At 46.4% G+C, this 16619-nt stretch overlaps 1 protein-coding gene across 1 annotated transcript in view; it reads left to right on the forward strand.

Annotated features, from left to right (window-relative positions):
- The window catches only part of LOC146197945 (uncharacterized), a 182993-nt gene that overhangs the window by 153048 nt on the left and 13326 nt on the right, over nucleotides 1-16619 (forward strand). The window contains exon 2 of the mRNA XM_084593220.1: nucleotides 14358-14654. Within this exon, the coding sequence (XP_084449346.1) occupies nucleotides 14504-14654 (151 nt within the window). The 5' untranslated portion in view covers nucleotides 14358-14503. The remainder of the gene's footprint in view (nucleotides 1-14357; nucleotides 14655-16619) is intronic.

Consider the following 16619-nt stretch of genomic DNA (forward strand, 5'->3'; position numbering starts at 1 on the left):
GCGAAAACAGCAAATAGGTAACAACCTTGCTCATTTTCCTGGCGGGCAACAACGCTTCGCTTGTGCGCCTTGAACCCATTCTCCGTCTGGTACGGAGCGCGCGTCCGGACGCTGCACACTCTGGAGGTCCTTTTTCCGTGTATATTTTGTCCTCTCCGCTGAGGCTCACGAAATACTCACATACGAGGGTTTACGTGAACACGACAAAAGTCTAGTCTTTTTTAGAGGGAAATGGCAAAAACGCAGAAGGAGATGGTAAACCCGCTACGCGTTTCTCATTCAAACTCGCTCTTTCTCTCGAATGTCGACCCGCATTCTTTTGAGTTCATGTACGCGTGGCTATAGCACACGGTTATTTCGTCTGCCAAAAACGCGCCTGGACATCGCAATAAGACGCTCTTGACAAGCTTGGCCACAAGGCCGCAGCTGCCGTTGCCGTGCTTTTTGCGTATACCGTGGAATCGCAGACTGCAGCGCCACTTCGTTCACCTTGCTTGTTTGTAAGCATGGAGGAAATCTATATGTCGGGTGGTATAGCCTACGCTATCGCGTCATGCCGGATCTCAAGTGTCCCCCATAATTTTTCAAATATATTTATTTACTTCATCTATGTTCGATCAAACACTCTGTCATGCCAAGCAGAATCGTTCGCGAGCAATCTCATATGCCGCGCATGTTTTGCAGAAAATCGAAAGGCATAGAATTAAAGCAAGCCGTAGTTCAATATTCCCGTCCTCAGCTGGAATAATCAAACATCGGAAAAGGGGAGGAAGTACACAGGCAGTCCGGAAAACATTTTGTTTAAATATTCAAGAGAAGGCTACGCGAGAGCTGCGCGCTCAGCGATGAAAATAGCTTCGGGCCTACCGTTTCTTGGTCTATTTCTTCTTCACGCGGCCAAGGAAAGTCAAGCTACTTATAGTTAATAACATAGAGAGTACGCACGTGCTCATGAAAATTGCACAGGATGGGAAAAGAGTTGGGCCGCATATAATTCCAAGAGTGAGGAGACAAGAAAATAATTTTGTTGATTGCCGTACAGCCAGTAAGTACAAAGAGATGTCTTCGCCGTAGGCGGCATTCCCATTCCTTCACTGACGGAGCTGCGGTGTTGTGGAGCATATAAGGCTTACATATCACGTTTAGTCAACCGATTAAACGGTGGCTGGGTATGACAACCGGAAAACCAAACAAAAAGCAAAGACAGTCTGTCAAAGCCCTCAAGGTGAACACAATGCGGGGGAGGGGGGCGGATTTTAAACTTTCTATGGGTTACTATACGTGAGGTAAAGGTGAGCTCTTCGTGAGTTCTAAGGAAGACGAGAAGAAGGAAAACACTGAAAAAGGAATGCCTTGAAAGCTGTCCTATCTATCGCTGTATATTTAAAAGCTGTAACTTGCGAGTGGGCTCATTCGAAATCATTCGCCACCTTTTTATTAAAATGGTGTTTAAACGATGAAGAGAGAAAAAAAAACGCAAAGTTAACAGAAAGCGATTCTGCAGTACAGCCGCAATACTTTGGAAGAACGCTTACTGCACGGAGAAAAAATACTTTATATTCTGGTTTGATATTTTATCGGATACATTTAAACAATATTTGCGCACATTTGAAAAAAATGCTCGTATTTGCCGCCAAAATGTAACATCATTTTCGTTTATCTGTGCGCACATGAGAGGACTAGAGCATTCTCGACTACATCTACCCGTACTGCTGGGGGAGTAAGCCGGAGCTGGATTCGTTGTCCGCTCGGTTTCTTCATCCACGTGCAAGGCGGCAGCTTCGTTTCTATCGAATCCAAAGCTGGCGGGTGTGCACACGGTCTTGTGTCTGTCGTTTAATGGGTGCTTCCCTTCTCCTGTCAGCAAGGCTTCTACCATTGTGGCGACTAATACGGATGTTTTTTGTTTGTTTTTTTAATCTACACGCATCAAGTTTAATTTACCGGAAACATGTCAAAACTTATGCCCTCATTGCGGGAATGCAGACATCGACACTTTGACCACGTAGCTTGAGAATGTTCGAGTAGAATGCGAGCAGTTCAAATGCAACGCTCTACACACGAGCTGTGAGAGGCAGCCCTGTCACGCTTGGGGCACGGAAAACCAGCGCAAACTGATTTATTAGGCTCACGAAGCAGCACAAGCCACCGGCTTCCTGAACTGAGGATGCACAGCGGATGTATGCAAAAATTAGGGCGGACACTTAAGCTCCGCATTTAAAGGTATGAGGCGATAACACGTGCCCTGGCCCTGGCAGGCGGATTCTATATCATCCTCCGATATGAAAGGAGAGACCCAAGTTGGCAGCTCCTGCCAAATAGTATAATGTCAGGCAACCCTACGTAAAGTCAGTGCGCGGCCATGTCAGCTGCCAGCTACCGCGTGGACGCGCCTTGCTCGCGATTGTTCACTCACAACACTAACGCCGGCGGATGGAACCGACGCAGGATTTTCGGTGAACGGGGCCTTTAACGCCATCGGTTAATCTTTTCGGCTAATTAAGATTCCGCCCGTCCGTTCGTTCTCAGCAGCATTACCTTAAAGCATCACCTCAACTCCGGTTACAAACGTCCATCTCGTCAAGCAGAATAAAGAAAGTTGGCGGCTCACTCGGCCAGGAACAAAAGACCGAGAGATCGCATTTTTTTCTTATTTAAAGTAACACATATGACATGATTTTAGCAGTTTTCCATTTTTTTCTTTTTTTCTTTTTTTTTCATGATGAAGATGCCTGACGAAAGCAGAAGTGAATAGGTTTCGGCACGCTGGGGTTTTAAGTTTAAAAGGACCTGACAGCACACCATTAAATATGGATGAAGATGAGACAGGAGTCAGCGCTCACCCTGCCTCGTCCCCAATTAATACTGCGCTTTGGTGTCCGCTTGTAGACGGAGAAAGGAGGAAGCACATCACGAGTTTCACCTTATAAAAAAGCTTCTCCTCGCCGTCCATGGCCTCGTTCGCCTACTCGCATGCGCTAGCGATGTGGAGGAAAATTTAGGACCCTAGATGATTAGTATTCTCCTCAACGTCGTGTTTTTTCGGTTTCACTTGATCAGTCCAACTGCTCGCCCACCGTAGCCACACTGGTGCCGCCAACTTAGGTAGCTAAGAACGGCGCCAATACAGCGCTCCGCCTGATGCTGATTTCATCTGGGGAATAGGCTGAAAAAGTGCAAAACTGCTATCCAGGCATCATATATTTCATAGCACAGGAGGCGCGCAAGTTAGTTTCAAAAGCCGTGCCGCTTGGCAGGCACGCCGCTTTTTGGCCTGCACCCCCGCGTCGCTGCCTACCGCAGCGCTACCTTTGTTTACAAATCTGATACCCTGATATAGTTCTGATATAGTTCGATGGATATCTGATATAGTTCGATGGAATGATATTATCATTATTGCCCAGGCTATCATTTTTTTGTTTGCCTTTCTCACTGCATACACACGTCGGCTGTTCAAGAAAAATTTAACAAAGCTTTGAAAAAAGATGGTATGTATTAGACCTGTAAAATCAACCAAGGGGCTCTTCAGTGTCGCATGACCTAGTCTCAAGTGTATGTTTCGTTCTCCAAGGTTAAATAATAAATAACGTTTGTTCAGCTAACTTGCCGCCTCGAGAACAAAAATCTCAAATGGATTTTTGCCGGCCTTAAAAGATTATTCGCATAATAAAATACCATCCACATGGACGCGGTGCTGCTTTATCATCCCAAGACGCGCCTCAGAGAGCAAAGTCTGCATTTCTTTTTATCGTTTTTATTGCTCTTCCCGGTGGGGCTTTATGTGCGCATTGAGCTAAAAACAAGTGCCGTCAGTTGTACACCTGGTGATTTGATTTTTAAAGACCGTTGAATAAAGTTTCATAATTGGCACCTTGCCACAAACATTTCAGATAGCTATATATATATATATATATATTCAACATCTACAACTTTGATTTGACATTGTTCCTGAAGCCAATACTTAAAAAGTTAGCTCATCGTTCTTAACCAATTAACTTTCGACAGAGAAAAGAAAACTACTGACTAGGCCAAGCTACTCTAAACGGCCCTCAGTTTGTTTCATCAGTCTTTGGGACTCCAGGAATGGAGTCATTTATTGAAGCATTTACGACTTTTTCATGTTCTTGCTCCTGTCGGAGCCGGTCGTCAGCGAAGAGGCCGTGTTAATAAATTAATTAAGGCACTCGCAGGGGACGGTCCTTTAAAGAGAGCTTAACTTCGTATCTCAGATTTAACCCGAAATGGTGGAAAAAAAAAAAAAAAAAAAAAAAGGTGTTTGGATGATCGGCTGCGTTATAGAAAAACCAAAATTGTTTTTATCCCACAATGGCAATAATGCATCTTCTTGGTTATGATTAGCTGTCGCATGTTGTCACCTTGCTGTGTAGGAATAAGGGACAAGGCTATTTCTAAATCACTGTCCTGGATAGTTCACAGAAGAATCGATAAGAAGAATATTTCGCGAATAAAAAGAGAGGGAAGGGGGGCAAGAAATGACAGTGAAACTCCACTCTTTAGTTTATATACTGTGATTTAGTTGAAGTGATTGTAAACCTTTCTTAGTTTGAGTTTGCGAAAATTTTGGGACCGAGCAAAAATTTTTTCACAGGCTTTTGCTTTTTCCTTCATTTTTAACGTCGATCGCTTTGTAATGCCAACGCCGACAGAATAGCATGCACCATTAATGTGAATTCAATAGTGTCACTATAGAAGCGGAGACACCTAAAATTCTGCAGGCTGTCCTCGTCTTGAAAGCGGCAACTGGCTTTCGTATCACGCTTCTATAAATTTTACAAATCGTACTCTGCCTACGCCGCTTTCCAGTGGACGTCCTCACGCGCATTTTACAACGTTGCCCGCCATTGAATTTGCCTGATTAACTTAAAGCACAAAGCGCACACAATTTTTCCCGGATTTCTCGAAACACCAAATAAAGGCTTCATTGGGCGTATTTTAATAAAGCCCCTATAATCATGTGCTCGGGTAGAAATAGTGTTTAGGCCTTACTAAAAAAGCAACCGTGCATCCCTCACGCATTGAGAAAATATGACTGGAGTTTATAAGCACGATATTTCTTTCTATATTATTTCGTGAAAACTTCTTCTCTAGCACGTCTTTTTAATGTGGTAAATTAGCGTCCCCACCAAAGTAAAACGCCCTCACCTTAAGAGGAGAAATTCTCAGTTTGGCCGAGAGTGTGGTGACGTGATATATGCCGCTTAACCACTAACGGCCATTCATAGAGCAGTATCAACGGCAGTCAAATTCAAAAATGCCCCTTCACCCACCCTAAACGTCCTGGGTCCTGCCTCAAACAACGAAAAATTTTTAAATTCTCCGTAGTGATGCCTATACTCCAGCACCGATGGGCGTCTGGTGATGTGCTGAATGCAGAAATGAAACTTGACGCAGTCACATGAAGAAAAAAACCGCTGAGAACTTTAACGATATCATTATCTTACTTCTTTATACATGTTCAATGGAATTGCTGCAGACAAATAGGTCTTCGGACACATGTGCACACAGAATTTTCATAACCGTGGTCGACGACAAATGCGTTTCAGATTTAAGCAGCTTTAAGCATAAAATAATTTTAAGAAAGTTGACCAGAGCAAGCGGCAATACTTGTTTGACTCCCATAGGCCTGCATTGTAAAAGTAGCTCTCGCCAGCGGGCGTCGGAATTTTAATTATTGAGCGCTTGTGCAAACGCTGACGGAGCAGCGCGAGGGATGGCGCCATGACGGGCTGGAAGTATATAAAGCCCCTCAATAAACTAAAAGTAGCGCCATCTCCTCTCTCCTCCTCCGGCGGCGCCGCTCCTCCTCTCGCATTTCGACCGTGGCTCCACCTACGCGGGGCGCGACCAGCGCGCGCGCTCTCCGAAGCATTCGATGAAGCCTTCATCGATGAAGCCTCCGGCCTATTCGATGAAGCCAGACCTTCCTCCCAGCAGCATTGCGATTCCCGGATGGTATTCTAAATAACCTCTTGCTATCCCGCTCAGTTGTGCTGCACCCGAATGCGCAGCAAGTCGGCATTTGAAACAAAAGACTTCAAAGGCCAGCGAAAAAGAGGTGCGAACCGCAGCAAAATACAGCAAAACACACGGCGATATGTGCCGCGCGCGCGCCGCCCGCCCCGCTGGAAAGGAGGAAGCCGCACGCCCAGCAAAAAAAAAAAGCGCGCGCGAGCACGTGACGGCGCTCGGCCAATGAGAGGGTCAAAGCGACGAAGGAGAGCGCCGGAGAGGAGGCGGGCGGCAAACTTCACATGTTGGCGCTACTTTTAGTCTATTGAGGGGCTTTAGAAGTATAGCCACCGTCGCGACGTAGTTAGCAGCTAACGAAAGCTTTACTCTGAAATTACCGACAACCCTGACACCGGCGGCCAACTGCACAAAAATATCGTCGACTAGCCGAGGCCCGTTAGCACCGGGGGAGTTGTTTCAACCTACCGTGAGGAAATTTAGGGAAACCTACATGTTATCGCCTTATCGCAAGCCGCTTTATCCACCGCGCAACGACTGACGAGGTATCCGAGGGTCGGGTTGAGGTAATTTATGGCTATATATGCAAACCTCACCGCGATGTGGTCTTCTATTCTTTGGCTCTCTAATTGCTCCTAACGGCCGCCAGGTTATGGCGCTAACAGGGAAGTTCACTGGCGTCACCTCATCACCTCCAGTTTAATTCGAGTTTAGGCTGCCCTACATTCCAAGCACGAACTTCGTCCTTTGACAGCCGTGTACAAAGAAAAAGGTCGACTGTTGCGGAAGAGATACAAGTAGAAGATATTTTATGTCCCGGCACACATACCGATAGCGGCCGCCTCATAATCTCATCAGAATGCGCATTCACGGACATGCCGGCCATGTCCGCCACCTGCATATATTGATCCACACCAGTGCGCAGAGGAAAGCTGAAGGCTTGAAGTGTCAAGTCGGACTGGAATTTTTTCACAGCCTGCAAGAGCGGCTCAAGAAGAGCGAAGTGGTTAGAAATAACATAGCAGTAAAAAGGAAAACGGAGAATAGGTGCACACGCTCTGTGGAAGACACACCTCAAGGACGTAGAAGAACCAGCGGATATCGATCGGTATGTTTGGGAAAGGTGCAACAGAACAACAGCAGAGAAGAACGGGATAGGGTGGTGTGTTAGTGATGGTCTGGCGTGTGTGTGTGTGTGTGTGTGTGTGTGTGTGTGTGTGTGTGTGTGTGTGTGTGTGTGTGTGTGTGTGTGTGTGTGTGTGTGTGTGTGTGTGTGTGTGTGTGTGTGTGTGTGTGTGTGTGTGTGTGTGTGTGTGTGTGTGTGTGTGTGTGTGTGTGTGTGTGTGTGTGTGTGTGTGTGTGTGTGTGTGTGTGTGTGTGTGTGTGTGTGTGTGTGTGTGTGTGTGTGTGTGTGTGTGTGTGTGTGTGTGTGTGTGTGTGTGTGTGTGTGTGTGTGTTTAAGCACAAAAAATGACCGACAGCTAGTTAGCAAAAACAACTGTCTCTTCTTGGCGTCGTATACCGAACATAGTGCCGACCGTTTCTAATGTCAGGGTCAGGTGCCAATGATGGAAGACCATTGAACAAACGCACACTATCATTTGTTCTTCATTAGGCTTCCGAGCAGACATCTTCCTCCTTGGGCTTATCGCAGCCGCAGCTACTACTCCAGCACACAACTTTCAGGAGTGGCTCGCACCATAGCCTCTGCTGTCCAATGTCTAATGTACCACTTCCAATTTGCCTTATGTAATGGAAAGATTTGTTCAGGCGAGCCGCATAAGGAGCTTTAGGACAGCGTCACGACCATGATCGATTATGTAAGAAAGCAAATGCAATTAATTAGTGAGGCTGTCCTAGTACAAGATCATGTTGTACGTCGCTAGCAACTGAACCCAGCAATAGGTGTTTAATAAATGACAAATAAATTATGAAGACTGCAAATTAATATAGTAACTGCGTTTTACTGGGCATGCTATTTCTTTAGACCTATAATTCATTGTTTCACGAGTTTTGCAATCAGAAAAGTTTGTTGCCGACACTTAACTCGCAGATGAGTGTCTGGAATGCTGCTCGGACCATGGTTAAATTTTTATTTTCTTGCCTTTATTTTCTGTACCACGGCAGGTGCGGGAAGATAAACGATTTGTCTGCCCCTGAGGCAGCGCCGCCTGCAGTATAGGCTCCGGAGCATTAACGTAATGCCCGCGGTTGGTCTGGGCGCTCGTGAGAGCCGCACAAGATGAATTGTTTACGCCGTGTTCCCGACGCTGATCGCTCGTAGGAGATGGATCCATGCCAAGTGCACATCATTTACCCTCGCTAGTGTATGGAGTGCGGATCAACACGCTGTCTCGTCTCTAGCTCCTGCACTGTTTTCCAATTTATTTTTTATGTGTGTTTCACGTGGCCATAGCCCTGGGGTAACCTCAAAGTGGAATGTTCATAACTAGTAGCAGCTCGTGACAACGCATTTTTATAACCGCTGCAACTACTGGAAAAGGCTAATTATACGGTGGAAATAATACTTAAGGGCTCAAAGGTATGGTGATATTTTGTTAGTTTTGATATCGGCAGAGAGCAGATAGCGCTGGAAACGTGACACTGCTGTTTGCCGGTTGAGATAAAGATGCCGGTGCCAATTACATATACAGCATCTCTCCAATGCCAATAGCCACATCTCTATAGATTTAATAGCCTGGATTGATAACAGTATGGATGGAGTAAACGATGAACATCTTCACTGGTGGCACTGCTTTGCTAGCTACTTCAGGGCACGAATGGCAAAGCAGAACGGTTAGTCTAAAAATTAGTATGCTAATGCAATGCTCGTTGTCAACGGAAAGGGAACGTAGTTTACAGCAGGTGACGAGGCGTTGGTAGTGGCTGTGGTAATACACTTATTAACGGAGATACGCGCCGTGGGGTTTCAGCAACAAAACTTCGAATGAGATGGAATCGATTTGTCAAGTATCTCAGATTATGAATGGCAGTTTGCAAGCGCTCTCAAAGAATAGTATATAATAGATGTATTACCTTACCAATACTCATCCGTCGGCCAGAAACGTGAACATTAATGAAAAAGTTTCAACTTCAATCGAGAACAACCCAGGTAGCTGCTCAAAAAAGAGATGGTAAGCGTTAAGTTTGCAGAAGGGAAGCGAGCAGAGTAGGTCAGAGAACATACTCGAATTTTTGGCATTATAGTCGAAATCATGAAGAATTAACTGTAATTATAGGTGGCGAACCGGATTCCAAGGGAAGGCATGCATAGCGGAAGTTTTGCTAGACGGACAATATAAATACTGTTAATGTGACCACATGTGCCACAGGACCCTAAATGTAGAGATCTAGGAAAGGCCTTAGCCCTACACGTGGTGTAATCAGGTTAAATACGATGATGATGATGATGATGATGATGATGATGATGATGATGAGGAGGAGGAGGAGGAGGAGGAGGAGGAGGAGGAGGAGGAGGAGGAGGAGGAGGAGGAGGAGGAGGAGGAGGAGGAGGAGGAGGAGGAGGAGGAGGAGGAGGAGGAGGAGGAGGAGGAGGAGGAGGAGGAGGAGGCTAGAATATCACCGACGCCTTCAGTATCATGGTCATGAAGGTAATTCACGCAAAATAATTTTACTTAGCAAGAGCAAATGTACTTTTCTCTCGTTTTGCTTTCAACTTACTGCAATTTCCTTTTTGATTCGTTATCGTCGAGTTGTTCACAGCCGCATTTCTGATCTAGCTCTTCTTCTCCGTTCACGACGTTTTAAATGAACTCTTGAGCTTCCTCAATTCAAGTGGCCTACAGAACGCCTTTGATGATATGAGCAGTGGTTCTGGACAATTGAAGATGTCCAATGTTTCTTTAACTTTATTTCCTCGAGTTATAAATGGATATCTGTTTATATAGATGGCGTCTACAGCGCATGGAGAGCTTGTAGATAATTTCATAAGATATTATTTGTAGCACCTACGGACAACATTCACATTCTGTGAATGAGAACAAAAAATGCTGTCGTTTATTTTTGGTTAAACCAAGTATGCCGCGATAGCTTCACGCGGCTGCGCCAGTTCAAGCATTGAGTTCTGTTATATTGTTATACTTCAGCTCCATGGAGTAACTCTGGCCGGAGTTGTAAGCTCGGCTGTAACCAAGCCGTATCAATGTGCCTGCGTGGCCTAGGGGTAGCGTGAATGCAAGGGTCCTGACAGGCTGATTCTGATGTCACTCTTCCATGCGAAAGGGTTATAGACTACCGAGTTGGCAGCTCCTGCCAGACGTAATGTTTGACAACCTGACGTCCAGTTGGGCTCGGCCATGTAAGCTGCCTACTACCGCCTGTCAACAACGTGACCCCTAGCTGCTTAAAGGTCACGGCGCAACCACGATGGCGGCTCGAAAACCCGGCGTAATATAGCTCTCGCTACAAAAGTTCATACTGTCGAGGCGAACTTGATGAACCCCTATAGCGCACAGTTGCTTCACATGCTTGACCTCTATTCCGCGAAGGTGCAGATTGCAACTCGAATGTCAGCATGTCAAACCGGAAAAATCATTGCGTAATAGAAAGATTGTTAATGTCGCAGCCGACTGAACGAAGAGGTACAACCAAAACGATGAAAATAAATAACAAATTGGGACGCGCGACAAAGACGAGAGTGGGCAGTGATGCCGAATGGCCGGAAACGAACAGCAAGTTAAGGCTGACGACTTGATTGCGACCCCCTGACGCAACCCACATGGCCCAATGGAGGGAGAAGGCTGCGAAAGCGGCAGATACGAAACAGTAAGACGTGTCAAGTTTCTCGTGATCAGCGTCGCCCGATCGACTTCAGAGAGAAAGGCGCCGAGGGAATCTGATGCAGCGCTGTGGATCCGCCTCCTTACACCGGCGCCAGCAACAGTATGCCGCCAACCACCGCCGTCCGAGTCAAGTCGCAGCAAACAGAAGCCATCGATTCACTGAGCCGAGCCTTCGCAGCAGCTTCTCTGGCATCACGTGGTTCCTGACGGCCGCTGACGAGCTCGAACCACGGGAAATAAGGAGGACTGATCATGCGATAAAAGGAAAATAAAGAACGGCCAGAGAAGCGACTGCTGACTGGGTTTTAAAGGTTAAAGGTCGTCGCCTTCTTTTGTCCCGACTGCATTTGTTCCTGGGCTCTCCTTTGCTATCTTCATTTCTTCTCCCTTTGTGATTCGAGTGGCTAGTGAGGCGTTTTGGAAGTACAGTAGTACCGTGAAAACGCGGTCTGCAGTTCTGTGTGAAGCCCCAATAAGCAGCGTATTTTTGCCGCTTCTCCTTTCCCGGACCTGACAGTGCACGAATTGAGCCATCATATTGCCACTGCAACTGTTTTATTTAAGCTCCAAATTTATCAAAACAGTCGTTTATTTTCAATATAATGGTCAATTTAAAATGTTTTTTCTGCTCAGGCATCGCATAGGATGGTTCATTTCACTATAATGGTAATAATTTTTATGCATGTTAATGGCTCGGGGCACCGCTTTTGAAGTTAGGTTTTCAAAACGGCTAAGTTATCATGTTCAAGCGTATTTCTAGTTATTAAATGGCTGATTATATATCGTGGTCTAATTGCTCATCCTATTCCTCTTATTTTTAAACCAAACCTGCTATGAATGAGAAGAAAACACCAATACAGGGGTTTACACCTTATCAGCGCAACAAGAAACAGGTGACATGCATGATGAAACGATTATTTCTATTTTAAAACTGAAAGCGATAGGAAGACCATAAGCTCACCAGTTTACAAATATTTCAACGTTTTGTTACTATCCCTGCGGCTGAGTCCTTTTTTCAGTCCATTCCTTTCCGTACATGCTTGTGGACATTAAATCCAACTTTATTTTGTCCATCGTGTGTCTATGTTACAGCAGCGAATTGTTCATTTATGCCTTCCATGGCGCTCGGATTTGCAGAAATGTTCACTATGAGCACGTTCAAATGCACGTTCCAATGCTATTTTTGTGCATTGACTGATGGCGAACTGATTCGGGTGTGCCGCAAACTGTACCTCGTGAAACTTGGATCACAAACGAACCGTCTATACGACTCGTGGTTTCACAACAGATCCGCGGCTCAGCCGACCATCGCTGGATGAATCTCCCATCGTTGAGCCGCTTCGCTGATCTTACCACCTCGATGTTCTCTCACGCACTGTTCAAACATTAAACATCATTACTGCACTCACCGGTAGCATGAATATCGCCACCGTTAGGTGGGTAAAATCGTTAATATTTATAAATTAGTTTTCGAATGCTGAAGTATATCAAGGCTCATCAATCATGAGCGGCTACAATACGTGCAATGACTGATGGAGGCGGTTAAAGGAAGGGGTTGAATCATTCATAATTTCGCGCACACAGCAGCCACCTCTGCGGATGCATTTCGGGATGGGGAACGGTGTGCTCTCCAAGCGATCTAATAGTCATATTGAGCCGCCAAAGACAAACAACTCTGTATGTGAAAAGAGTCCAGCATGGCTTCTCATGCTGTTGTCAGAAATACCTGATAAAAAATAAGTTGGTTGTTGCTCAGTGAAATGGATAAAGTCCCCTCATTAAGTTTGGTACTGAAAGGTAATTCAAAAAAGATGCATTAAATACCGTCAGAGTACTTGACCACTGAGTGCGGCGTGATAGGAAGGACAGGCACAGGACAATTAAAGGCTGACGCCCATATTTGTGAAGCGCTGTATGATGCGCCAGTAAACCGCGTTTTGGAGCTATTCGTCAATGCCTGTGCGGCTAAGGCCTAAGTTATTCTGGCTTGACTTAAAAGTGCCCTTCTCTGAAGTAAGTAATTGCAACTTGGCACCCTTTTGAAGAGGGGGGAGGGAGGGAGATTCTATCGCCAACTGATGTGCGATGTGCTAAGCTAAACTTCAAAGCCTCACCATCAGGCATGGAGGTAGCCAAGTCACCTGTCAACTACCATCTGCCAGAAGCACGTTTGGAAAGAGAACCGGACATCCAGACGCACAGACAGAATGGCTTTTCGGAGGGTTGGATCGTGACCACCTTCAACAGACTGTTGAATAAAAAAAATTAGGTTAGGTTAGGTTGTGGGTTTAACGTCCCAAAGCGACTAAGGCTATGAGAGACGCCGTAATGGAGGACTCCGGAAATTTCGACCACCTGGGGTTCTTTAACGTGCACTGACATCGCACAGCACACGGGCGCCTTGCTTTTCGCCTCCATCGAAAAGCGCGCGCTGAGGCCGGGATTCGATCCCGCTTCCTTAAGCACAGTAGTCGAGCGCCGTAACCACTGCGCCACCCCGGCGGGGTGTAATGTTTTCATATACTCATGCAATAGCAGTTGCAATTGTTTCAGCCGAATTTTCGTCTCTACTGTTTACTTGTGCACAGGCATTCGCATGGCTGTGTGTGTGTGTGTGTGTGTGTGTGTGTGTGTGTGTGTGTGTGTGTGTGTGTGTGTGTGTGTGTGTGTGTGTGTGTGTGTGTGTGTGTGTGTGTGTGTGTGTGTGTGTGTGTGTGTGTGTGTGTGTGTGTGTGTGTGTGTGTGTGTGTGTGTGTGTGTGTGTGTGTGTGTGTGTGTGTGTGTGTGTGTGTGTGTGTGTGTGCGCGTGCGTGTGTGTGTGTGTGCGCGTGCGTGCGTGTGCGTGCGTGTGTGCGTGTGTGTGTGTGTGTGCGTGCGTGTGTGCGCGTGTGCGTGTGTGTGCGTGTGTGCGTGTGTGCGTGTGTGTGTGTGTGTGCGTGCGCGTGCGTGCGTGCGTGTGTGCGTGTGTGCGTGCGTGCGTGTGTGTGTGTGTGTGTGCGTGTGTGCGTGTGTGTGTGTGTGTGTGTGTGTGTGTGTGTGTGTGTGTGTGTGTGTGTGTGTGTGTGTGTGTGTGTGTGTGTGTGTGTGTGTGTGTGTGTGTGTGTGTGTGTGTGTGTGTGTGTGTGTGTGTGTGTGTGTGTGTGTGTGTGTGTGTGTGTGTGTGTGTGTGTGTGTGTGTGTGTGTGTGTGTGTGTGTGTGTGTGTGTGTGTGTGTGTGTGTGTGTGTGTGTGTGTGTGTGTGTGTGTGTGTGTGTGTGTGTGTGTGTGTGTGTGTGTGTGTGTGTCGTCAGTCACATTGCATTCACCCTAACTAAAATTCCAGCGATGCCGCCCCTGTCTCCAAAGTTACCTCCACGTTAGTTTGCTTGTGAGGAGGCTATAGTTTACGCGGCTCTCGCTCTGACGCGAATAAGCCGATCCTAAATAAGCTTTACATGTGCGTTTTAAAGCTGTTATTACCTTCCATTTAAATCTTAAAGCACAGCTGTCGGGCCCTCTTTTGTGAAGCAGAGTCCAAGAAAACGCTCTGGCAACCTTCACACGCTCGTCTTTGCCCCTTTTTTGCAGGTGCTGCCTCTGCCCAGCGACTCCCGCCCCGAGCCCGCTGACCTTCCTTCGAGCCGGGAAGGAGTGCCGGCAGCCCCTCCCCTCCTCCTCTCTCCCCGGGAAAAAGAGTTCCACTCTAGGGAGTCGTGCAGGGAGAAGAAGCCAGCATGAGCGAGGCGAGCCCCCGGCGCGAACCCGCGGTGGGCACCTCGTCGTCGCTGACGTCATCGCCTGCCTCCAACGGCGCCAGCAGGCGGACGCCCGTCATCCGCCTGCACGGGGCACCAACGCTTTCGCCGCGACCCGCGCCCAAGAAAGGTAAAACGATGCAGTCACTAGACACCGGCTGCTACTAGTTCATACACGACACATGCAGGTGCCCATACGAAGCCTTTTCGGCGTCATTAGAGACTCGTCGGCATTTCTAGTGACGCGCTATGTGTGCATCAATTTATAGGGTGATATGAGTTAGTACTGCAAACTCATGATGGACGTATACACCTTGCTGCACGACGACAGTATGAAAGACCCGCTTGTTTAGCAGCTATATCATGTGCTTTCGAGGCCAGAACGTTCTGAGGAAACTCAAATTTCTTTGAGGGTGGGAGGGCTTCGAAACCAGTCCAGTGTTACGGTCGTATTCCGTCTGTTACCATCTGCCTTCTTCTACGCAACAATTGTTGCGTAGAAGAAGGGAGATGGTATTTCTATTGCATCATACGATTAGAGGCATTAAGGCCTCTAATCGTATGATACAATACAAATATCAGGGATAGAATAAAGACGTATAAGACCAGACGTATAAAGAACACTATGCAATCGCAATTGGCACGTCAAGCGTCGAGTGACGCTCCAATCTTTACGTACCTGCGAAATACCGTTTCTAGTTCCAGCTTTTCCCACCAGCCGTCTTTCAAAGAACTCGCTTTGTTAACCTTTTATTTAGCTCAAATGAAATGAGCTCCCAAGTAAGCCCGATGGAGTAAGCAGTGTTGTCACATCTCTTAACCAGCATTTCTAGCATAAAAAGAGGGGGAGTACAAGAAAAGCGAATGTCTATGTAATAAAACTGTTTTTGTTTTTTTCTAACTCCAGCCTTAAAAATTAGTGTTGAGCTCTGTTGGCCATTTGGCGTGACGGAGGAAATATGCAAGGACGCGCATACTCACAACGATGCGGTCTCTACCTTTTTAAGTCCTGTTTTCCCCACTTTTCTATTTGCGCTTCAATACCGTTTATTGCATTTTATAGGTCCGGCGAAAACCGTAACGCATGATATGGTGGGGCATGAAAAAGGCGCCATACGCTGAGCATGCATATTGTAACACAAAATTCTTCTTTAAAAAAAATACAATAATCCAGCAATAAACAGATTCTACATGTGCTGCCAGGTTGTCGGCAATCGTAAGTAGTAAACATTATGGTAGTTATTGTTACTATGTGTAGAAGCTAGTATATCCATGCTAACCTTGTCAACAAAGCATAAGCACTAATGTTTCAGCAAAACTGGCAATGATAATTGCAGTTGTGTGAATGAGCATGATTTTCATTATAAAGGTATTAGTATTCACATGCCAAATTTTTTACTAATAGTAATCCTAAGTAATAATGGTGTGGTGTGTGAGTTATGCGTTAATTTTGGCGTACTACAAAATTATGAATTTACATGTTGATGTGGTAAGTGCCCGACACCAATGAGAGGCGCCCGTAGCGCACTTTCTGCGGTGCGAATACTTCGGATGAGACATGCATGCTATAAAAAGAAAGCTCTCGAGGCATGCAAGGCGTTGACATCGACTAGCAGTTCCAAGGGGCAGGAAATGAGGAAACCGCAGGTGAAAACGCGGCGCACAAAGGCGGCACACTCGCTGTGCACGCACATAATATCTTCCCTTTCTAATATACCCTGTAAGCCAGGCCTCCCGTTATGGCCTAGTGGTCACTACCCGTTACGCTGAGATACCGCTTAACGGGTAGTTAATTAACTACAATTGTGGAGCAGCATATATGATAAATGGCGAACATGTATGTACAGTAAATAGGCTTTTTACAATGCTAATTCCGAGTTTCGAGTATTCCGAGTTTCGAGTATTCCGAGCTCGCGTCGTTATCGAAGTGTCGCTATCTCACGTGACCTCAAGTCATCCGATTGGTCGAAACGCCGGAACCGGTTGGCGCCGCTACAGAACTGGAAGAGGTAACAACATCATGTTCCGGCCTTTCCCTCAGTCAGATGACTCAGGGTGGAAGCAACACTTTCGACAACGACGCAAACTAGGAATA

The sequence above is a fragment of the Amblyomma maculatum genome, chromosome 2, assembly GCF_055883805.1.
Source record: "Amblyomma maculatum isolate TAMU_Amacu chromosome 2, ASM5588380v1, whole genome shotgun sequence".
NCBI classification, from domain to species: Eukaryota; Metazoa; Arthropoda; class Arachnida; order Ixodida; family Ixodidae; genus Amblyomma; species Amblyomma maculatum.